Consider the following 23,956-nt stretch of genomic DNA (forward strand, 5'->3'; position numbering starts at 1 on the left):
GCACCCTAGGTCAGCTATTTAACTGGAAAAGAACAGCTTGTTTTGACTTCAGCTGAGGCTATTTATCAAGAATTGCACGATTATGACTTTGACTTGTTTCAAAATGACCCGAGAGGTCCCCTCCAACCCCGTATTCCTCAATAAAAATAGCTCCATTGAGCATCTCAAGGCTGCTGATCTATAGCCTCAGCTTTCGTCTCTGCTTAAAGGTGGCTCTGTCCAATCTTCAGATAAAGCCAAAGCTAGTGCTTGCCTGGTAAGACTGATAGACTGCTCCATTGAAATTTTCTTTGTGGAAGACAGAAATTTTGATGATTATGGGTATTTATAAAAACTAGGCACACATTCGGCTTCCCAGTAAATCTTCACAACTTCAGTACCTCCCCAGCAGTGCTACAAATGGTTACCACTCACCTGAGAGTTCATTTAGGGAATTATACCAGAAACAAAGCAAACATAATAAAACAAATTAAAGCAACAACAACACCACCACCCAACAACCTGACTTCTAATTGATGCCACCACGTTAAGACAAGAGGCTTACTATGCAGATTGCAATAAGTGCTTCACTCTTTTTCCAGATATCTACCTACAATGTACCTGAATCAATCTGGATACTCTACTCTGCACATCTTTAACACCTTTTCAATTTTTATTTTTTTTTCTTGGGGGGAAGGGGTAGGGAAGTTCCCTATGATATCAATTAAGAGCAACATTGATAACATACTTGTACTCTGGTAGAACTTTGAGACTTCTGATCAGGAAGCAGGTGTCACGGTGCTAGGCATCATACGAACATCTGCTAGAACTTGCCCACCATCCAAAACGTATCAAGATAGAGAAGATGGATTGTGTGAGAGTGCAGCTTATTAACTCCCATCTCTCAGGATGCTGATCAGCAGACACAGCTCATTTGCTTGAGTTTCTGCATATAGGGGAGACAGATTGCTGCCGAAGAGGACAGACTGATTGAAGCCCAGGTGTGGGCACAGGAAAAGCAACAAGGAAAGCAAAGGGATGCTGAAAAGCTGGTAGAGAAAGGAGATGCCAGAGAGGGGCACACATGAATGCAGCAGTGCAAAAAAGGGGCAGGAGCTGAGAAAACTCAGCAGCACACACCTGTAGCAAGGCTGTGGTCATGCATGTTCCAGAAAACATATACTTTCTTGCTGAAAGAAGAGCTCTACTAATTGGCTAACTGATAGCCAACAACTCCACTGCTGGGGGGGAAGGTTGCCAGCACTGTCTCCATTTTCACATCCTTTTCTCCGCTTCCCGCAAATAAGTGAGAATAGCCAAAATTCATTACAAAAAATATCAGGAAGCCTTTTGGGTAGGAAAGGATCAATCCCTACTGCACAACTGCAGTCGCACAAAACTTCTGCAACAAACTCATGGAAGTTTTGGTGTTGAGGGGCTGCTGAGGACACATGGGGAGCATCAGATAGCGGCAGAATTCTCTGATGCTAATCATTCCCCTATGCTTTCCTCATATTTATTTCCTATAATTATTTTTAACACATGGTGGGTAGGTAATGGTTGTGGAAGGTTTTTGTTTGTTTACAGAATTACTTACACATTTATTGATTTATAATTACATGGCGTTTATCTCCTCCTTTTAAGATCGTTAAGGTGTCATTAAATGTGACAAGGCAACTAAATATTTTATCTAGCTTTCTTATTTACGGTTACATTTTTAACTATGTGATACTCCAATCGCTTTGAGTCATCCCTATCAGTCTGAGAAATCAGAAGTGCACTTCTCTGGATCAGGCACTTAACAGTATACCATTATATCTTTGAATAAATATTAAGATATGACGATAACTGTTGGGAAATGCTGAAAAGGCTTTTTATTCAAAGTGGCCTTCAGCTGACATTTTTCCCATATCTGGTATATTAATTTTTCCACCTTCAAGAAAATCTTGTCCTGAGAAAGGACACCACTGCAGAGCTGCCACAAACATGTGGGATTGGGACATTTTTTTCCCAGACTGCTGCAGTCAGTTTGGGGAAAGTGTTGCTCTCGCCATTTTTTACTGATGCTGCACACTGGATTCTACACTTGGGTGAGAGGGATCCAAAAATCCTCTTTGGATTAGCTGGAGATGTCCTGGTGAAGGAGGGAGGTACCAAACAAATGCTTCTCGGATCCCTCTGGAGAAAATTAGGATGCTGATGGCACTCAGCAGTGCCCAGGCACAAGATGAGAACACGGCTTCCTGCACGCACCTGGAGGGGAAGCACCAAGGCCACCCCGCGTAGGTCCCTGGTGGGGATGGCACAGCCTGGGAAGGTGCTGGCAAATGCTCTGCTTGGGAAAGCTGCAGCCCAGCCCTCGAGCACTCCTCGACAGAGAGGCAGCCAGAAAAGCAGTCAGCAGGGCTGCGGAGACTGATATGCCCTCACCTAGAAATCTCGGTGATAAACTTACAGAAAATGTATTTTGAGCTCTTTCACAGTTGTCATCCTTTCAGCCTTTGTGTTTATGGAAGAGCCTTATTCAAGCTGTGAAAAACTAATTTGGTTTGTAATGCCCTTGAGGTGCATGTCTGGGTTTTAGTGAAATGAGGAGCTGTACTTAACTTAAGCAGAAATACCTTTCTGTCCTGTTCTTTTAGTGCTCAGAGCCTGAGTAGCTTTTTTTTATTTATTTTTTAATAAAAAAAGACAGTAACTCACACCAAAAAAATAGTCTGCACTGTTAATTTGCAGATGCCAGTCTTACTGAATTGCTTTCTAATGGAAAGGCAGAGAACATTTTAGAAACCAAATCCCGCACCTACAGAACGAGCTATCCAGAAGATTGCCTCTATTTATCTGATGTTCTAGGGCTGCTATTAACGTCAATTTGTTTTCTTTTCCTCAATATGCAAGACTTATTTGCAAAAACTAATCAGGCATGAAAAGGCAAGGCAGGCTATTTCCTTTCATTCACACAAGCTTATGTTTCAAAAGAAACCTATTAGGATAGTTAATGCCATATGTGCTCTTCTACTGGACAATACACACCATATGACACGAAAAACTGTCACCATGACCATTATTTTTCTTGGGAGGCTTACAGCTGAAACCATGAGCCTTGTAAAACTAACAATTTTAATCCCAAAGCCCCTGGTTTTTATTTTTAATAATCATACTATATAATTACTGTATATACTATGGTATGTTACTATAATTCCCAGCAGTAATGGAAGAAAATCTCTAATACAGGATATACATATATATGGTATATATGGTTATATACTGTAATGGGCTGTTTCTAATCAACATTAAATCACCTAAATGCAACTGAGAGCAGTATCATGCACAATATATACACACTATATATCATGCAGGGGGGTTGAAACTAGATGATCTTTGAGGTCCCACTCCAACCCAAGCCATTCTGTGGTTCTGTGAATATGAACATGAGGAAGTGCATGAAAGAGTCAAATATACACATTTCAAAATACACAACCAGGCAACGCACATCAAGTTTTATTCTAAGGACTTCTAAGACCATGAATTGATGGCTTTTTAAAGTGTCAAAGTCAGGCCTGAGCTTCACCTCACACTTTTCTGCTTAACTTCACATTTGGGGCAATTTACAGTCAAAGGTATGAAGACAAAAAAAAATCTGTATACAGATATTGGTATAATAAATCTTTTACATGAATGGCTTTAACGAGTCCTCAGGCACAAAGCAGGACAAACAGTGAGGATCCCATCTGAGAAGGCCCATTTCTGAGTCTGGAGCGGTGTCAGGATGTGATGCTGGAAGTCTTCAGCCTTCTCAGTCTGACTGACAGACCACAAATCACATGAGACATACGTTGGTCTGACAAGCACAATTTAAACGATTTGTTCCCACACCAGAATGCTGTAGAGTAACCACTCTGTCTCCTTGCTCGTGAAAGAAAACATGGGAAACACTGCAGGCTACCTCTGCGCATGAACAAACCGCACATAGGATCAGGCAAAATTTGCTTACTTTTCCTCGCTCTTGAAGGAAATTACAATAGCAGGAACACAGTTTGGGAGAAGCTATGGGCAACAATACATTAGCTGAAAGATCAGCTGTGACTAGCAGATTGGTGCTCTGAAACACGGGGCTCCTCAGCCAACCTGTCTCGTTAGAAAGTGTTGGGAATACCACCAGTGGCAGGAATAGCACCAAGTGTCATTTTTTAAAGCTAGCAGCAGTATAAGAGCAGAGAACAACGAGAGCACCTACACTAACATAGGGGATGAATAAATCACGTAACAGTAAATTTTCCATCTCCAGCATGCACAATTTTGATTCACATAACAGCTGACATTTTTGGCTATAACTTCTCATGCAGCAAGCTAGTTAGTGCTGAGAAACAAACACAAGTTAAATCTCGATTGTAAACGCATGGGAAGTAAAACAAACACACACAGATGCTATGGGAAACAGCAGCAGAGACAACAATTTACAATCCTTTAAGTCAGAGATGATATGTCGTCTACAAAAGTCAGCAGAGAGTACAGAAAAACTTGAATTGTCGCATTTTGAATGAGAAAAAAAGCAAAACAATCATCATCATTTATTAATAACACCATACGAATTTTCATTTGAAAAGTAATGAGAACAGTGACATGAACTCTCGCATCTTGGCCAATCTTACTGGAAAACGTGCGTTCTATTTGCCTAAAAATTCCCTCCGTAATATTAGAATTTTTCTCCTTCAGTCGTATGTGCTATCAGCATCTGATGCCATATAGGCAGAAATATTTACTCTGGAGGCCTTCCCCATTTTAATAGCAGACAAAATGTTTCACGCATAGATCACTTCAGTTGAGAGCAGTTATAAATTATTTTTCTAAGATTATCTGGAAACCCTAGGCTTCTTAACCAGTCTAAGGGTAGCCAGAGCCCTATCTGCCACGAGGATAAAATCACAGCACACACTCTACACCTTTTAAAAAAGGGTAGAAAACTTCAGAAAATGACAACACAGCAGCTACTAAGCTGGGAAGGAAACATCAAATGCTACAGTGAAAGGGAAATGAATGGAGGTCAAGAGAAAAAAAACATCAAAAAAACACTTTGCTATAAAAAAAAAGAAAGTGTTATCTCTGACCTGGAAGAACATATTCTGCTACATGCACATCGTGAAAACATGCATCTACTCACAAGTAACAGTTTGTCTTAGTGAAATCACACACTGGAAGTTAACAAACAACTGACACATCTTGAGCAGATCAGCACATTCTTCATGCTCTGTCTTCCATTTAGCCTCACCAAGCTGTACTTCAACTAGATCCAAAAGCTTATTTTAGCTCTTAGGAAATCTTTAAAGCTGCAAGGAAAGTGCCTTTGCCGAGCACATATTGGTGCAACCGCTCAATTACCTCATTTTCAGGAACAACCAGCAAGAACTTTCCATGCTACTTAAGGGTGTAATTCTGCTAATTGTTATTGCAGCCCAAATCTACAGTTTCCCAGTGTTATGTTAAGGGACATCGCTCTTCATATAGAATGTGGGCTTTTTGTTGTTTTGTTTTGGTGAGCAAAACATGAAAAAAACTTGCTGTTTCATTACAAATGTTTTACCTTTGCTCTGTAGCTTTTAAAATAGCTGGATATCTGATTTATATTTTCATTTTTCTCTGATGTTCCTGTACAGCTCCTCAGCTTGCAACCTCTCAGCTCCATACATACACCAAACTGGCAGCAAGCAGAATATTTGAGTAATTTTTCTGACAAACACGCCTATGCTCACACTTAAGGAACTTATGCGTTAACTGGAGAAAATGCTTGAAAAAAAAAATAGCCAACCACACGAAGCAAGGGATTGGCGTAACTCATACATAGAAACCAAGGACGAGGTAAGTGAGAGGCAGCTCTGCAACAAAGAACCCAAGGGTGCCTCTGGCACGAAAACCAACCTGTAAACAGGGAGGACTGGAACATTACAGAAAAGAAGGTTGAGTTACATTAGGAGGAATGAGACAGTACACAGAGAAACAGGAAACCAGTTTCCCCAGATCATACCGTGTTTTTCTTTGCTCTTCAACGGCTACACTGAAAAGGCACACGTAACTACAACAGAGGAAAACAGAGCATATGGAGCAGCAAGACAAGACATTGGGGAGTTATCTCGTTATGTGTTAGACAGCGACGATAAGAGAGCCCATAAATGGCAAAACTTTAAAGGACTTGAAAAGGGAAAAGAGAGAGAGAAAGACCATGCTATCTAACAACAACAACAAAAAAAACTAGAAATGTATCTAAGAACCAGTCACAAAAGAATTGATAAAAAAAGCTCCAACTCTTCTTCCTGTTAAACCCAGTCCTCCCAGTCAGAGCTGCAGAGCATTTACAACCACAGCTCAGCCTGCCAGAGATCCCATAAAACACCCGAACGCTCCTATCAGCAACTCACAAATGGAAACATTTCAGAAGGGAACTATGCAGGCTCTGCTGCTTAACGTGGCCCCATAGACCAACTGCAGGCCATATATCACAGCACCCTGAACTGCTACTCAGAAACCACCGCAATAGAAAGTTTACAAAACCAAACATCTGGCTAAAAAACTCCAGCAAAGATTGTAAATGTAAGTATGGGCTTCCAAGCTGGTAGTGTTCTCCTACAGGAGTCAGAAGAAAATTAATATAATTATAATAATCCTGGATCCTCTCTCATCTTCTGACACTACTGGTCAAGGAGCCGTGACGAAGACGTGCATTTGTTAGCTGTTCAGATGGGACAGTCACATGCGTACTGTTTGGTCAAAGTCTCACCACATGTGTGACAACTCAGGAACCAAAAGGCGAGAGATTTAAAAGGAGGCCTCAACAGATATCCTTTTATCCTTTTATTCCAACCAACTTTGTAATTGTTCCTTAACTAGATCCCATTATCGATAATCCTTTCAGTGGGATCAGTTTCACTTTAAACAGCTTATTATACAGGATGACATAAGAAACAAAAATAGCTCAAGAATGCTCAGATAATAAAAGTTATGTCCAAAAAAATGTTTTCTCTTGATACACAGAGGATGATATTAAATTCTTTAAAAGCTTAAAGTCTATTCCAGGTGAAATGAAAAGTGACTTTTTTTCAAAGAACTTCTATTTACAATGGAAATTTACCCTATCTAAGGAATAAACTGTTAGAGAATTTTAATAATTTAATGCTCAATCTCCTGAGTTACCTGAAAGAGCAACCTGGGGTATCTCAAAGAACAGTTGTTACAAGGAACTCTTGGTTTACTCTAAGATCATTGACAGCACAATAATGAAAGGATAACCTTGAACTCATGTCAAAAATGAGTAACGAACATTAAAGGAAAATTCAATTAATATCTTAGCTCAGTTGAGAGAAGTTTTCTTTTCCAGTCAGACAACACCTGTATATGGAAACACATTGCTAGCATCTTCTGCCTATGAACCTACTTTCTGAGCAAAGCTCTTTTCAGCTTGCACGCTCCACATCCTGCACTGTTGTATCATTTTTCCTCTTGCACATGCATTTCAATTAGGTTGTATTAGATAAACTTGAAATGACTATAAACTTCCAAATTCACGTGAAGAAAAAGACTTTTTTTTAAATCAGTCCTCAAGTGGAAGGAAAATTTCATTTTCCTCCTTCACAAGCACCCTAAAACACCCCACTTGTTTTTACATGTTTTCTGACTATCACTACCTGCACATCCTCTTTATTTCATTTTTCCCACACAGCTTTTAGTTAGTGCCTCGGTATAAGATGCATAGTCCTTTACTGTCAGGAGGCAGTTGTACATTGACAACGTCATTTACTTGTTACATTCTCTAGGAACAATAAAATTAACATCACCTAATTTTCAAGGAGTTTGGCAATTGAGTAGCTCCATGTACAACCGTTACACACGTTTCCCAAAATTTATTTCCTCATCCAGCTACAGAACAGCCAAGTTGCCCAATAAGAGTCCTCTGCAGTTATGCCTGAGATACCCATGCAAGAGCTCTTACGTGAAAGATTTCATTCTCCCACCTTTTCTGGCAAAAAAGCAGAGTTTGGAAACTCTGACATGCCATTTTAATATCGGCCATGCGTGGGCTGTTTCTATGTAGTGCACACCACAAGCAACAGGCTTCATTATATTGTGTGGGTTTCAGCTCCCAGAAGATTAATCTCAGCTCCATTAACTTCATTAAGAATAAACCAGCTGCGTGGGATATTTCTGTTTATTCTCTTCACCCTGCTGCTCCATCAGGCTAAACGAAATTGACATCGATAGAATGAACCACAAACAAGAAAAAGGCGAAACGCTGCCTTCATGACTAGTAGAGCACAGTGGATCAGGTACGGGAGGATTTACAACACATCCTCAATTAGCGGTTCTCTCCTTGCTGTGCTGTCCCACACACTCTTCATGCAGGTGCCTAAGCAAACAGAAATGGTAGCTGTTCAACACTTGGGCCCCGTGCTGTGCAGCATCAAAACAATGAATGGGGCACAGCAATACAGTGCTTGCTGCTTGGCTGGGCTGCACACGAATGTCCCTGCTGCAAAAGCTCGCTGCTCTGCCAATTCACACAGCAGCCATGTGTCAATTTGCAAAAATGAAAACCAAGACTACCAAAACAATTGTTCTCCAATTACATCCCACTTTGACTGTTGAGATTTTCACATATTTAGGGTGGAAGCCAGGCCCTTTCAGCACGTAATGACACAAATTGCGTATTTCTGCAGTGAACTTGCGGGCCCTTTGTGATGGTGCATTCAGCACATTCTTCATCCAGCGCCAATTTCTCTGCTACGATCACATTCTATTGCGTGGCAGCTGCATTTCCCAAATACGTCGTATTTAACATGACCTAAACATCAGATGCACAGAGAAACAGTCTGAATTGTTTTAGATGAGGAAACAAAATGCTATTTCTGTAGTCAACAATGAAAACTGCCTTTATAAAAAGTCCTAGATGTTACTGGAACACAACACTAATACATCTCAAGCAGAGAAATTACCCGGTCATGGTGTTCTCAGTCCCTTCACAAGGGGAAGCGCTGCTGGCTTCAGCAGGCTAACCCAGCTCAGCCGCTTTCCATGCTGATATTCTGTCTGCCCACAGGAACACTTTTTCCAGTTTCTTCCAAAAAATAGATGCAATTTTGCTCGTCAGATTTGCTACTTTTGACATCATGCTATAGCTGCGCCAAGGAGCATTCAGACTAATCAAAGAAATGCTATTTCAGAACTGTAGTAAAGAGGGAAAAAGGGAATCAGCAGACAGAGGATACTTCATAAAGAAATTTCCCAAATGCCTATTGCCTTCATCCAGAAAAAGCATTGTTGGTTTGGTTTGTTAGATTAAGCAGATCAGATAGAGCAACTTTAAAGCCTTTTTTTTTAAAAAAAAAAAAAAAAAAGTATAATTTAAGGGGAGACTTGCATGAAAGCTGGGTGCCCAACAGATACAGCTAATAGGGAGAGAATTCTCCAGTAACACATTGCAGCACAGGACATGGCACAAGACATGATCACGGTGAAAAGAGATGGGCAGCAGTCTGTTATCCAGACTGACAGGGTCTCATCTGGAAAACTGCAATACACAAAGTACAAACAAAAAAAGAATTCTCTCTAAAAAAAAATGAAAAGCTGCTTCTAATGAGGAGTGTAACAAGATCGGCACACTCAAATGGGAATGTCACATCCAATCAATTTCCTGAGCACCACTCAAAACATTAGGTTACAAATTCAAAAGTTAAACCCTGTAATGAAAAATACAACTTCTACGCTGCCACCCAGTTCAGTACTGCAATGCATTTTAAAACCAAGTATGGATATTTATTGAACGCTGACATTGAGCCACACCTGCACAGACAAGGCTGAGTGTGATGCCCCCAGTCCAGCAAATTTCAGCCTAAATCACAGAGACTGGATGCAGCATTTCAGGCTGAATATGGGAACCTCCAAAGAACAAACACAAAGATGTCACCATTCCATGTACCCAGGTACCTTGGGGAAAGCATATGAGTAACGCCCAGGATTTCATGCGGGATCACATAGCCCATAGCAGTATCATCAAACTGGGACAGCACTGAGAGGAGCTGGGGTAGGGACCACAGACGAACAGTGCACAGCCCTGTCCCACCAGCTTCTGAACTGCGTACCAACCAGCAGGTTACCTGAACAAGTTCCAAACACCCCTCTGTCGAGGGAGATTGATGTTGTCAGCCATGAATGCTTGAGGATTTAAGCCCCAAAATTGACACGAGCAGGAGGTATTTGCCTACATCAACAGACTACATTAAGAAGTTTCGCGTGGTATTCAAGAATCTCTCAAAGCCAAACAAGTTTAAGACATGAGTACAATGAACACTAAGACATGACTTACTAAATACCGTAACAGCACCCAAAAATGCAGGAGGGACATATTATTTAGGAAACACAACAGCATCACAGACTCCAAGAAACCCCCAGAGAGGCAAGGGAAAGATCCCACTTCCCTCATTTGCATTTCACATCTGGGAAATTTGAGTCATCACATCCACATTGGTATAAATCCAGAAACTGCAGGAAGGAAGGAAGGAAGCTTTGAACTGGGGGGGGAGGGAGAATGAAAGACAGGGGACTGTTTCCATTCTGAACAAAGAGAGAGCAAAGTCAGCACTGTCCTGCTGAGGACTGTGGATGAGGACAAATTCCCAACTTCAAAACCACTTTCAGGTCCTATGCAGAGGAGAGGATGCAAGAGTTAGGTAGTCAGCTGAAACATCTTCTCCATTTTTGTACCCCAAACTTGCCCCAAGGATTCTATGAAACAGATGAGAAACACCTTTCATTTTTGAAAGACAATAGTTTCTTCTTCTATTCGTCTCCCATCTGGAACTTTACGTCCAACTTTTTAATCAAGAACTGATTTTTTTTTTTACTGTACTTTCATCTGCATTCTTATCTAATGCTCAAAATAAATTCAAACACATACACTGCTAATCCAGAAGAAGTGGAGTATAAATGGTGTGTGCACGCAACCCCTCAAGGACACTACCAAACAGACAGCTAAGGAAACCCAGAAGCTTGGTCATGTCTCTTGGCAAGCTGTGGACGTATTTTGATGGTATCACTAAGTGTCAAGACCAGGAGAGACATTTCTTCTGTGCTCTTGAAAAGCACAGGCCAGCTCGCATCTAACAGAAGGAAAATGTACAATTCCCAGTCCCTCCCAGAACGCACAAACAACTCTGCAAGTTGGATGGCGCTTTGAGCAGCCTGGTCTAGTGGAAAGTGTCCCTGCCCACAGGCAGGGGGGTTGGAACTGGCTGAGCTTTAAGGTCCCTTCCAATCCAAACTGTTCTGCGACTTGGAAGGGCAGGGTGACAAATCAGTTTTCCATAGATAATCAGTGAGTTAAGACAACAATAATGTACGTTATAACTACATATCCACATCTGGCTAAGTGCTGCAACATTACCATTATTTCTGGAAACTGCTATGATGATCTTCTGGCAGTAACTAATATACTTACCATTCAGAAAGCACTCCTGGGTAATATTCCACAGAATCCTAAAAGATTCTTGTGATAACCACAATGGTTAATGAAAATCAATGTTTAATAGGTAAAAGCATTTTCTAGGAGTACAATTTATCTCAGATGCATTGTTTTTACATTAATTGTAACTCAATTCACTTGGGTGGACTTACCCAGCTTACACTTTGCACCAACTTGCAAATCCATTTCCTGGTGCATACAAATGTGGAGACACTTCCAAAACATACCAGGCATAAAATACATGTGTGTAGCAATGGTCTCCTTTACATCTGTTCATACTTCTGTTATTTACATCACACCCTGAAACAACATTCATACCAAAGCCAATAAAATTATCTTACAATAAAACCATCAGAAAAGGAGAGAAAGGGTCCAATAATCCCTTCATAAAATGCAATAACTGACTAAAAGCAAACGCTAAAAACATTCACTGCCTTCTTGGTTCATTACCCCATCAAATGAAACAAGCAGAAACTAATAAATACGACATACAAAACAGCAGCAGCAAAGCGCTGCTTCATTTGTTAGAAGTGCCAAGGAAAGGAAGCAAGCATACGCTGCTTTGTGGGTAGCCGACAACTCTCCAACGCTGAACCGCAGCTGAGAAGCAACTTTTCAATGGCTTTTGTATTGTATGCAAAGTAAGTGATTAAATTTACTAATGAAGAGTAAACTCTTCCCAGCTCACTAACAAAATACATTATCTCGTTCCCCTGAGGCAGTGCTACAATCCTCAGCTGCCACAGACTCTGGGGAAGAAGGCTGCCACAAACCGCTGGCTCATCTTACTACCAAGTGTTATTTTGCTGCCTAAGCAATGATCTACTGCTTCTGGGGCCAGCACAGCTTTAAATTCAGCAGGGATGAAGCAGGGATCTTGCCTTTACAGGGAAAGGAAAGATGCTGCATGTACCACCAGGCTGTTCCTGGGTTCTACGGGATCCTGATCAGTGCTGCCACAGTACCTGTGATAGTGCCAGATGGGCATCATCTAAACAGCCAGGCAAACAGCACCAATCCTCCCTCCAGTGCTGAGAACAGAATGCTTCTTCCAAAAGCAGGAGGATGAGGAACCTTAGCTCCAGAGGTTTTGTACTCAGTAAACAGCCCCTGAAAAACGTCTGACTTCCAGGTGATCTGAATGAGACCCCATACAAGAAAACGTAGCTGCCGTTTCATGAGCTGCCTACATTTGTGCCGCCTTCCCTGATGCACGAACTGCACGAGCCTGTTGCATTCAGCAGGAAATAGCTGATGTCCCTGCTTACACCGACCTGTGCATACAGTAAGATAGGAAGAACACAGAATTTCACACTGCAAACCCATTTCTGTCAGTGCTGCTGAAGCAATGCAGGTGCTGCAGGATTGCAAGGCACAGCACAAAGTGGGGCTAACTGCAAGCACCCAGCCCACGGAGACCCTCACCATAGCGAAGGCTGTGCACAGGCTGCAGAACTGCATTCAAAATCCAATCAGATCCAACTAGAGCCCTGTCTTGCTAGAAAGATAAACACGGAAGATCGTAACTTACCCTGCACGTAGTTACATCCAGTACCCTACGAGCTTAAAGAGACAGGGAGACAATCCACGTGGGTATTGTCATCCAGAGCAGCTTGATTGCTCTGTGGTCCCACTGGCAACAGCTCTACCACCTACCACATCAGAACAGGCGCAGACAGCTTCCAGAGAAGAAAGCAAAGCTACCTCCACAGTTCAATAAGCTCAACAGCAAACATCTTCAGCTTCAGTGAAGAAAAATGGAGCGATTAGCCTGGATGTCTTGGGCTTTGGTTTTAAAGGATTACACCTTTCCAAATTCCTCCCTATCACAGGCTGAGAGCCTACTGCATGCAGAAAGCCAGTAGCTTACAATTTTATTGCTCACAGACACATCAATATCTGTCAATTAATACAGGCAATAATACAGCACATGAAAGATTTGTTTGGCTCTCCTAAGGCTGCTGGCAAGAAACTCCTCTTACAAAGAACAGATAAAATGAAGATATTTTCAACCTATGTTTTTAAGTCTACCTTTTTTTTTTTTTTTAACATATCTACATGAGACTATAAGATAACAATCCAAACTGCAATTGTAGGATAAACAGTAAAGATAACATTTTTCTTAACTCAAGCAATGTTTTAGGTTAGAAGAAAAAAATATGAGTTTTTTCTATTGAAGACTGCAATGGCAAGTAATTACTGCTTCAAGTTCTGTGAACATAAAGTGTACCATCATTCTCTAAATGCACGCATGCTACACAGAAGCTGATGTCCTCTGAGTGCTTTCTTAGTGGCTGCAATAGGATCGCGACAGATAAACGAGGTGTATAACTAAGAGCGAGAACAAGTCCCAAAACTACTTGCAAAAGCAGCAATGCTTTTCAGATTGAAATAAATTACAGCAGATTATAGAAACCTTACACTCCACTGACTGTTCAGTCTCACCATACCAGTTAAAATGGTGCTGTTTGCAGAATCACATGTGCCATTCAGAATTTAACAGTGGGCCTACCCTACATTCAAAAGTGTATTTAACATCACACACATGTAAAATAGAATAAATTGCATGCAGGTGACAGTTGTACTCTCTGTGATCACAAGCACACTCTCGGGAGTGGCTTAATCTTCCCTTTCAGAATTTTAGGCATCTGTCTATCCAGCAGAATATAATGTGATTCATAAAACCCTTATGATGCCTAGGTCTATTTTCCAGGGAAAAATGGCTTCTGAAACCCTCATACTTCAAAAGAGAATAGTATAGGAAACGTATTCTGAATTTATGCAAAGACACAGCTATACAACACTAAAGTAAATACCTCTAGGTGAAAACTCAGCATTGCATCAGGAGTACAGAATCTGTCCTTTGTGCATACATCTAGCTGCACGTGCAGACACCCGCATTAAGATATCTGAGCGCTCGGCTACATTTGTCATGCTCCTGCCAGAAGCACGTCGTCCACTACCAGCCACAACTCGATAAGCCAATCTTGCAGCAGCAGCAGCACAGCCCTTACCTCCTGCCCCCAGCCTCGACGCAGCGGCCGTCTGCGGGGCCACGCCGCCAGCCAGGTCGGGGCTACAAGACACCAGGCAGCACAGAGCAGGGGCCCTCCTGAACCCGTGGCAGCTCCCTGAAGCAGTTCTCCACCAGTCCCACGAAGGGCTGTACTAGTACGGCTCCGAGGGTGGCAGGGGGCTGCTTACGCAAGCACGGTTGTCTACAGAAACGCACGCCAAATTTCTCCCCGAGGAAGCAATTGTGTTTGCATCAAAACATCTCAAAAATCTTCCCCCCTGCCCGTGCCCGAGCCGTGGGATGCTGGCCCAGGAATACAGATCTGGGATGGATCCCCGGGGTCTCCTCGTCCTGCTCCTTACCGCCGCAGGAGGGAAAGGGCCGAGCACACCCGGGCAGGGACCCACGGCAGCCGGTCACTCCTCGGGTAGCAGGACGCACGGTGCGGAGCAAGCTGGGGACAGGGAGGCTTCTGAGGTCCCCCCCTCCACCAGTTCTGGTGAAGCTTTGTAAGATGAAGTTACACGCTGCACTGGTTTTCCTGTCGTCATCACTTTGCAAGTGGAGTTTAAGGCAGAAGTTAATGATTGAATTTTAAAATCGTCAACATGGAAGCCCTGAAGGGAAGCCCTGAGAAACCTGCGATTAAAACACAGCTGCCGCTACGCGGTTGCAAAAGATGGAAAAGTAAACTAAAGTACGATGCAAGTGAAAAATAGAAGAAAAAGCATAAGGGAATAAGCAATATGTAACCACACAGGCCCTGCGTGAAAAGACCGTAACAGCTAAGGGTTTGAGGTGAGCAATAAAAGAGCCCTAACGAGGCGCAGGGCAAGACGCCGAGCACAACGCGCTCCTGCCCCACTCCATCAAGTTCCAGGCGATCCCTGAATTTCCCAGCGCTAACGGAAACGTTTCCTCATCGCCGCTGCAGGAGCAGGCTTACAACAACAAACAGCCCAGCCGGGCTGCTAACTTCACGAAACCGGCCCGGTCCGAAGGCTGTCGGCAGACCCCAATCCGCCCCAGACACCCGATTCACAGCGCCCCTTTGGCGACAGCGAGCCGACACCCGAGCGGCACGCCAGCAGAGCGCAGCTCGCCCGAGGGATAACGCCTTCGGGGCGTTGTTCTCCCCGCAGAGCCAGGTGCCGATGCAGGCGCGCACCTGAGCCCCGACCCGACCCGGGGCAGCCCCGCGGGGGGCTCGGGGACCGTCCGGGACCCCCCGAACACCCCCCAGCGACCCGGGGAGCGGTGCGGGACCACCTCAGCGGGCACCCTTGGGCTGTTCCGTTCCCTCTCCGGAGCGACTTCTCCCGTCCCACCCCCCCCGCACTCGAAGCTTTTATTTTAGCGTTTCACACCTCGCTGCCTGCCTCGCCCGTCACGGCGCCCGCCCGCCCCGCGCCCCCCGCCCTACCTGCGGCCTGCGGAGCCCCGCCGAGCCCGGCGGCGGCGGCAGGAGGCGGCGGGGCGGAGCGGGGCCGCCGCGGGCCCGGGGCGGAGCGGAGAGCCCCGGTTCCGTCCCGGCTGCACGGAGGGACCGGGACACCCCCCCCGGAGCCCCCCGGGTCCCCCCGAGGCAGCAGCCAGCTCCCTGCCCGCCCCGCCACCTGCCCCCGGTGCGCGGTTCCCTCCTGCCCCCGGGCACCAACCTCTTATTTCCCCCCCAATTCCTTCCTTTCTTTCTTCCCCATGGAGGTGAAGCTTGCACTGGGGTTTGTGATTCAGCACTCCCTGCCACTTGAGGAGGTATTTTTAAACCAGGCAACACTCAGACTGGACTTAGCACCACGACTTGCGCACGCAGGTGGCCTCCAGCCCCACACGCCACACACACCGTTAGGAGCCGCGCTGCCGCTGCTTGCTGCTCTGTGAAATGCTTAAAGCCAGCTCAAAACCCCAGGCCAGGGGCAGGACTCGCACGGATTTCAGCAGGCTTTGGACCCTAGACTCTTGGAACGAGTTTCAAATTCCAGCAGCTTTTTTTGTTTATCCAAGGGAGATAAACTAAGTGGCCTGCTGAATACCCTGTGGGCTTTCAGATGTGATCTGGAAAACAACAGGTCTTTGCTCAGAAGGGACGTGAAACGTCCAGTGACACTTTCCATGAGAACCAAGATAAAAGAGGACCTTTTCCTTCCCTCCCGAACACCGCTGCCTGACAAGGACTGCCTGGTTCCTGCCTTTCAGCACTGCCACGAAGAGCAAGCGCAGAGCGCCCAGCAGCGCGCCAGGGATGGAGCACAGGGGGCTGGGAGGTGTTCCCTACGCTGCTCTTCCACGGAAAGCTCAAAATCCTTCAACAAAGGAAGTATGCACAATCTGGGTAAGCACGGCAGCTTTGGGATGGGTTATTAGCCAGCAAAGGCTCCTCTTCCAAGGTGACAGGGCTATTCCGGAGAATACAGAGGCAGGAAGCGGACAGTAGAGGCAGGTCTAAAAGTGCCTCCCCCTCCGGCATGCCGCGGGATGAAGCAGGGCGCTGGGCAACCCTCACCACCTCTGCACACCCTCCCTAGGATACTGGTGCATGGTAGCTCACAGCAGCCACAGAGAGAAGGGCTAGGTTTTTCACGGCCGGCTGTCTGGGTAATGAAAACTTGTTCTTGAACAAGAACAAACGTAGATCTTGCTTTCTTGGTGAGGTTTGGGTTTTTATTTTTACAGTTCTATAATATTTTGCCAAAAAAATGTTAATATTAGTTAAATGCTTCAATGTGCTTCATATCCAAAGATTTTCCTTGCCAAAATATACTCCCATGTAATTGCAAGTGGCTTTATTTGTGCTGCATAACACTGCAAGATAACAGACAGCTCCAAACAAGACAGCCTGGGCATTAAGCTACCATGCAAGAGATTGGGGATCTCAGCATTGCAGCAAAACTCCTCAGAACATCTCATTAGCAGCATCTCTATGACAACTCCCCATCAGCAATGAAAATGGCAGTGACCATCTATGTTGGCTGCTAACATTTTGATGTCAGGGTCAACAACAGGTTCCTTCCTTCTCTGCGGTGTGGGAAGGATACGGTCAGAGCACCACAGAAGCACACACACCATGTGTTGTACGTCCCAGGAACACACAGAGGCCATAACACCACTCATAGTCTGCTGACCTGGCCATTGGCACTATAACAACTGTGAAAAGCTTTTGTGTTATTTAATTTTTATGTAAATTCATTTTCAGCACTGAAGCACCACAAACTAGGTATCACCAAAAGAACACACAACTTCATTTGGCTCTCAGAGCAACACTAACAGTGATAGGAATACAAGGTTTTGCTTTATATTCATTTTACACGTTCATGACAAGCTTCCTCGTGTCACCACCAGAACATTTTTCTCATGCAAGTTTCAACTGCTGACACCAGAAAAATGATTCATTCCACTGTCTGATAAGCAACAATATAACTCACTTGGAAAGACTGATAACTTCAGGGTGGCAGGACTACATACATCGCTCCTCCAGGACGGCTGTCATCACGGTTTCAAAGGAGTACATTCCCTCACCTGGACTGCCTGATCAGGTAAGGACACCATATCTGGAAAGAGGGTTGTTTTGGTCCCTATGCAAACAAGAATACCAGCTTTATGCTTTTTCCCACTTTCCGAAGGAGGAAAAAAATATATATCAGAAACTGCAACACTAGAACTTAACGGGTGAGATAAATGCTTTTACAGTTTGGAAGACATGGTACACTTGAATGGTCTTCCTATGCCAGTATGCTCTTTAAGTATGTTAGCCTTTGTATGCAATTAGTTGTGTTAAATTAATGACAATAGGGCATGCACTGTAAGTGACACTACCCTCCTTCTTCCGCCCTCTTCTTCCACCTCCCTGACAGTCAGCCAACTGTACAGAGTCACTTGTTCAAATCTGTTCACTCACATTTGGATCCACCACCTTTGGCACCCTGTATTCAAAGGGACACAGCTTCCTTGACATCTCCAAAAAATTAAGCCAAAGGCAGCACAGGCTGGACAAACTGTAGTCCCTACATTTCCCTCAGTTCCCCCTCTGCAGCTACAGTCCAAATCCTCTTGCCAACTCGCAGGCAAGAAAGCGAAGCTCCTGCTTACCACTACTGAACGGAGGCTGCTTTCCAATGGTGGAGTTAAGTTCTGTTGCTTACCTACACACAGGGTGTCAGCAGAACATCAAAAGACTGGTGAATTCCTCAGGAATACATGGCTGTATAATTCATATATGGAATATGAGCTAAAAAAAAAGAGGGGGCTATGGAATAATACTTACACGCCCTCAATTTTTACATTGCCATTAGCATTTCCTACAACATAACATCATCTTGCAATGTGCAACCAAAAGACCCAATTAAAAACAGTTTCCAATGACACCCAGGACTAGATGCAGCTCCTTCTTACAACTTATTTTGCCTGAACACCTGTATCATCTTCCAGCATTTCTGGAAGTTTTGCTAGATGTTTCTCTCTTTCTTGACGTTAACTAAGTATAGGCAGATGAATATTTAATATTAGTTGAACAACAAAATGATCTGTTTCTGTTTAGTCATTGCAAGTTTCCACACTCCAAACCTTGTTGCTCTTTATCTGGGGCAGTCGCTTCTGGTCTGTCACTGTAATCCTTTGAATGCAATTAACTGCTTCTAAATTAATAGTCATTACTCCTTACATCAGGCATTTCTTCCTTACATCAGGCATTTCTGTACAACAAGCTACACAGATCCAAATACATTCTTTAATGGACTGTACTTTCTGACCCTATGCTTGGCCTCATTCACACAAGGGTTTACAGAACCACGCTCAAGTCCCAGAGAGGAAGCACCCCAAATTTACTTTTCCACTTAGCTTGCACTTTTAGGTATTAGCATATGCACTAAGCTTTCTGGACACATTTTGTTGCTTCCATTTTACGAAAAGATCATCACTCTAGCTAGTCAGAATTTTCTAGTGCAACTTCCCTCCCCCCCAACTAGAAAACACATATTCATGAACACAAATGTTCTATGGAAACATGGTTCTGACAAACTTTTGGCTGTACAAAGGCAGGAGCTTTAGAAAACAACTCATTCATCTAATAACTTTCTTTTGGCATCCTGGTAGGCTTCCTGCTAGCTTGCTTTTTTGGTGGGGTAAAAAAAAAAAGTAGTCTTAAAATGTCTAAATTTCATTTCAGATCAGAATACTTCATTAGACATTGGAACTTTTCGCAACATAGGAATGACAAATTTGAATTAGTTGTACTTGGAAGCAAGCCTTTGCACAGCCACTCGTCTCTCTTCCACATCCACTCTACTGCGGACCAGAGGCTCAGGCTATCTCAGTCCATATAGAAATCTGACACTAAATGCAGCCTGTAGGTTGCTCTAGTTTGAGGACAGCTAACCATTTCCATGGCTATACAAATTTTCATGGCATTATGTTTCTCTTCTCCCTGCTGGATGACAAGTTTGGCTTGCTGCGTTCTGCAGAGAAGGTGTTAGCAACTCACCCTGATCATCCACCACCTCACCCACACCGACTTCTGGGGAGAAGCACAAAGAACTCTGCCCCTATGAAAAAACCTGCATAAAGAAGGCTGAGGTGGGCTTCAGCGCCTGAAGGCAGCGCAAGTTTTCTTTGTCTTATTCCCCAAACCAGCACACAATGCCAAATACGAGGAGATGGTGAGCCACCTCTGATTCTCCACAGCTCTACAAAGCAGAGAATGGTTACCTGCCAAGCCCGGGCTGTACCTTGGACACCACTCCTGCTGAGGCTTTCAGGGATTGCTCCTCATCCTCCCTGGGGTATACCATGGCTCTGGGCATTTTTTGCTCCAGTTCTCCTGTAAAACACACAACTTAATAGACTTAATACCTATAACTAATTTCAATACATTTTTTTTACTACTTAAGTGTTTTTTGTTGTGTTTACAGGCCATGGAAGAGTTTCTTTGTTTTAAATGTTATTATACTTCTCTACAAAAAACATGCCCATTGATAATATCTACAGCAAACATTTACAGAGCTAACAAACTCGGGATAATATTGTCATTCTACCCAGAAAGTTGCAAGCATCAAAGTGCTGTTTTACTTGGAGATGTACCAGATGAGTTCCAGGGGCACTTATGCAACATGAAACCTTCCTGCTGATTATTATATTTTTTTTTTAAAATTCTGTTCATGTGCAAGTGGGTTGTTCCCTACACCACCTGCTTTTTTTTCTTTGACTTGGGCATGTGCAGACAGATACCTAAACTAGAGCCAGCTAAATGTACATCAAAAACCTGCTCTGTGTAGCAAGACATTTGGGTAAACATTATGACATTGATGCTCCGCGGCCTTGCACCTTAGCACGAGCCATGTGGCTGCAAAGCCAGACAAGTTGCCACCATCTAACACAGCAGCTGCACGGGCACCACCAGCAACAGAGCAGCAGCTGGGCAAGGTGTCTCGGGGTTTTCAGCGGTGTTTTTTTTTATTGCTGAGACTGAGCGGCCACTTGAAATGTGTGTGAAATACGTGACTGCCCCAGGCAGACCCCACCAGGAGCAGCCCCTACCCGCAGCCCTGGGGTGCTCCCAGCCGCCGGCAGGAGCTGAAATCCGGGCTGGCGATGCCATCTAGTGGGAAAAACTGATCAGAGGCCTGGCTCTTAGTGACAGCGGTGTCGTTTGGGAGGAGAAAGTTTGATGCTTCACTTCAAGGCCAAGAGCTTCCAGGTCAGCACAAACCAACCCTTTCACCAGGTTTTCCTGCTGCAGGAATACACAGATGTTGGGCATCTTGCACAACTACACAGGTATTGCACAAGGCTGGGGGACACTGCAGTGGGCCTGGAAAAACATAAGGGACTTCAGTTGTTCACCTGTGCGCACACCAGAGTGCTCTCCGGTGGGCCTGGGCAAGTGCAGCCTCTGCTCTCTTGGATGATCATACAGGTCTGCATACTGCCTGAAAGCCTCAACTCACCTGCTCATATCAGTTCTAAAATACTACAGAGACAGGGAACGGTAGCAACTACATCATTTAACTGCTGTAAAGCTAATGCTGCTAAGTTCACAACTGGTAACTGAAGCTTTGGCATTTCTTTTCATGAATAAGTGAATTCATTTTCAGGCATTAGTGCCTCTTCAGATTAATTCTTCTTAGATGCAATATCTAGTGTGATGAGAGCAAAGGAGGTGAGAAAAATCTTAAGAAGGATTATTTCCTGAATATTTTCTGTCCTACCTGTAAAAGAGAAAGAGCAGCTGCAGTGTGAGATGGGTTTGGGTCAGCTTGCAGCCTTCAGCAGAACACAGCATTGGTTTCCCTTGCACTGCTCTTCTTTCTTCTTCAAAGAGAGAAGCCAGGTATGCACAGGGAGTTGCCACACTGCACAGGTAAATCTGCTGCAGAGACTTCAAGCCTCCTATATTTGGAAAGAAGGAGACAGAGAAAACCTACTTTCTAAGCTAAAAAGAAAGGACAAGCATTGGGAAATTTAGGAAACTGTTTTTGGCTTGTCTCAAATACTTCTGGATTATTTTGCGCACAGCCTTTTGTAGCCAAGTGCAATATGCTGAATGCTAGCTGGGTAACAGCATGCTTCGTGCTATGTCTTAAGAACAGCATGTATTTATTTACTTAATCAAATAACACTGGGGTGAAGTTGCTCAGAAAAAAAAAAAAAACACACAACAATTCTGCTAAAAGGAACCAAAATCTTAAATACATTCAGCATTTTGAGATTCATTTAGCCAGCTAGCTTCAAAAACAGAAAATAGTTTGCTCATTTAGTTCTTTGAATTGTAGAGTTTATTTTTAAAGAGTACACAATTTTCAAATACAAAAGAGCATTCTCAATGTTCTCAATTACAGTAATTTTCTATTTCAGTCTCCAGGTGAAGCCCAAGCTACCTTCTCCAAAGGCTCTCTCCTAACTTCGGTTGCCATGCCCGTATTTTACTGCTACGTTTCATAACACAGGTATTCAGCCTTCTTTTTACTGCTCTCACACCCCAGACTAAGGGTACACTGTCAATCATCACACAGACTAATAATGCCACTGGGAGGAGAGAAGGGACAGATTCAGCAGAGTAGATAAAATATTACTTCTGCCAGTTGGTAATGATTTAGCAATTTATACAAGAATACTTTGATTGCAATCTCCCAACTGATACAACTGTTACAAAAGCTTGTAGGAAAGAACATTTTTCCTACTGGCTTGAGGTATTCCTCGTCCTTACACACACATCCCCACTTCTACCTACCCTAGCATTTGCCTTGTGAGCACCTGCAAGCTGAGACCAGCTATTTTATTTTGGGAGCAATTAACTAGCAGATATGAATACAAAAAAAAAAAAAAAAAACAAGCCTCAACATACCACCAGCCACGCCACCTTGTTGCTTGAAGCACTGATGTCTCTGTTGCAATCACCTTGTGTTACCAAAGCAGCGATCACTCCCGACGAAGCGCTGTCTAAGCATTGTTCCTTGATGCTTTCAATACAGCAGAGCCTACGTATTCCCTCGCCAGGCAAAGTTCCTCTCACAAAAGATTAAGGGAAAAATAAGTGCCACTTGGGGGAAAAAAACAGTTCAACATGAGAAAGCGATAACGCAAAGGAGAGGCCACATCCTGCAGCCGCAGGCATGGAGACTCAGTACCGGGGCTGAACTTAACTCGTGATGCACACACATTTGTTAGAGAGTAACATCTGGTTTGTGCCAGACCTGCTCACACTTGGAAGTTCGCAGAGGGATGGATGAGTCAGAAGAGCTGAACAACTGTGAACTGACCAACTTGAAAGGAAGGGAGAAAACACCCTGATCCCTCACAGCAAAGTAAAGGAAGCCACTTGAGAACAGGGGGTGACACGCTGCTGTTTTCAATATGACACTGCCGTTTCAGGCTGTCGCCCTCCTTTACAGCCTTAAACCGTCCCTTTAACTTGGTGCTCCATAGCCACGTTCGTGTGTTTAGAAATAAAACAGGCAGGCACAGAGCTGCCCCAGCATGGCTGTGGCTGCACCACACTGCCCCAGGGCTCGGGCAGCCCCGGGACCCCTCGCTGCAGCCAGCTGAGGTGCACATCTGTGCACAGCTGCACACACCACAGCACAGCCCTTGGCTCCAGGCCAGCAGAAGAGAGCTGCTTCTGCCAATACGATGGAACTGGTTTTGGTGTAAAAACCATTCTGAGGCCAGCACATCCCCTACCGCGTCTCTCACGTACTAGATGAGAGATGTTCGAGACCAGGCGATTGCCTGCTCTGGAGAGCACATCTGCGTCTAGATAAAGACTTAACACTGCAGCAGAGATCACTAGGTACTTCAAAACTCAGGGGTGCTCGAGCCAGGTACTACCCAGTAAGTGCTTTAGCTCACGGCCACCCAGCCGCCCCTGCCCTCACCCCCAGATCAGGAGGCCAGGCCCTCGCTCCCTGCCTTCTCCCACACCACTGACATCCCCACCTCTGCTACCCACCTCGCAGCGGCTGCAT

General features: G+C 44.2%; 1 protein-coding gene and 1 long non-coding RNA gene across 9 annotated transcripts in view; one reads left to right on the forward strand and one right to left on the reverse strand.

The window, feature by feature from the left end:
• The window catches only part of SLC16A12 (solute carrier family 16 member 12), a 44,275-nt gene extending 20,927 nt beyond the window's left edge, over nucleotides 1–23,348 (reverse strand). The window contains exons 1-3 of one of the 8 annotated variants that reach the window (XM_040562852.1): nucleotides 22,837–23,348; nucleotides 21,701–21,881; nucleotides 20,202–20,313 (exon numbers count right to left, since the gene is read on the reverse strand). Coding sequence is in view for 1 of the 8 variants with exons in the window: in XM_040562849.1 (XP_040418783.1) it covers nucleotides 5,141–5,198 (58 nt within the window). In the remaining 7 variants the exon portion in view is untranslated. Of the gene's footprint in view, nucleotides 1–5,140; nucleotides 5,507–5,560; nucleotides 6,207–13,016; nucleotides 13,220–14,499; nucleotides 15,017–15,924; nucleotides 15,978–17,923; nucleotides 18,050–20,201; nucleotides 20,314–21,700; nucleotides 21,889–22,836 lie in introns of those variants that run through there. The other 7 variants (XM_040562855.1, XM_040562856.1, XM_040562851.1 and 4 more) reach the window with 7 other exon arrangements.
• Nucleotides 16,077–20,536, forward strand: LOC121072819. The gene is made up of 3 exons (XR_005821400.1): nucleotides 16,077–16,833; nucleotides 17,841–18,034; nucleotides 19,663–20,536. It is a non-coding gene; the product is annotated as an uncharacterized LOC121072819 (long non-coding RNA).
• Nucleotides 23,349–23,956: the final 608 nt, after the last annotated feature.

This window comes from Cygnus olor, chromosome 7 (assembly GCF_009769625.2).
Source record: "Cygnus olor isolate bCygOlo1 chromosome 7, bCygOlo1.pri.v2, whole genome shotgun sequence".
In the NCBI taxonomy this organism is placed as follows: Eukaryota; Metazoa; Chordata; class Aves; order Anseriformes; family Anatidae; genus Cygnus; species Cygnus olor.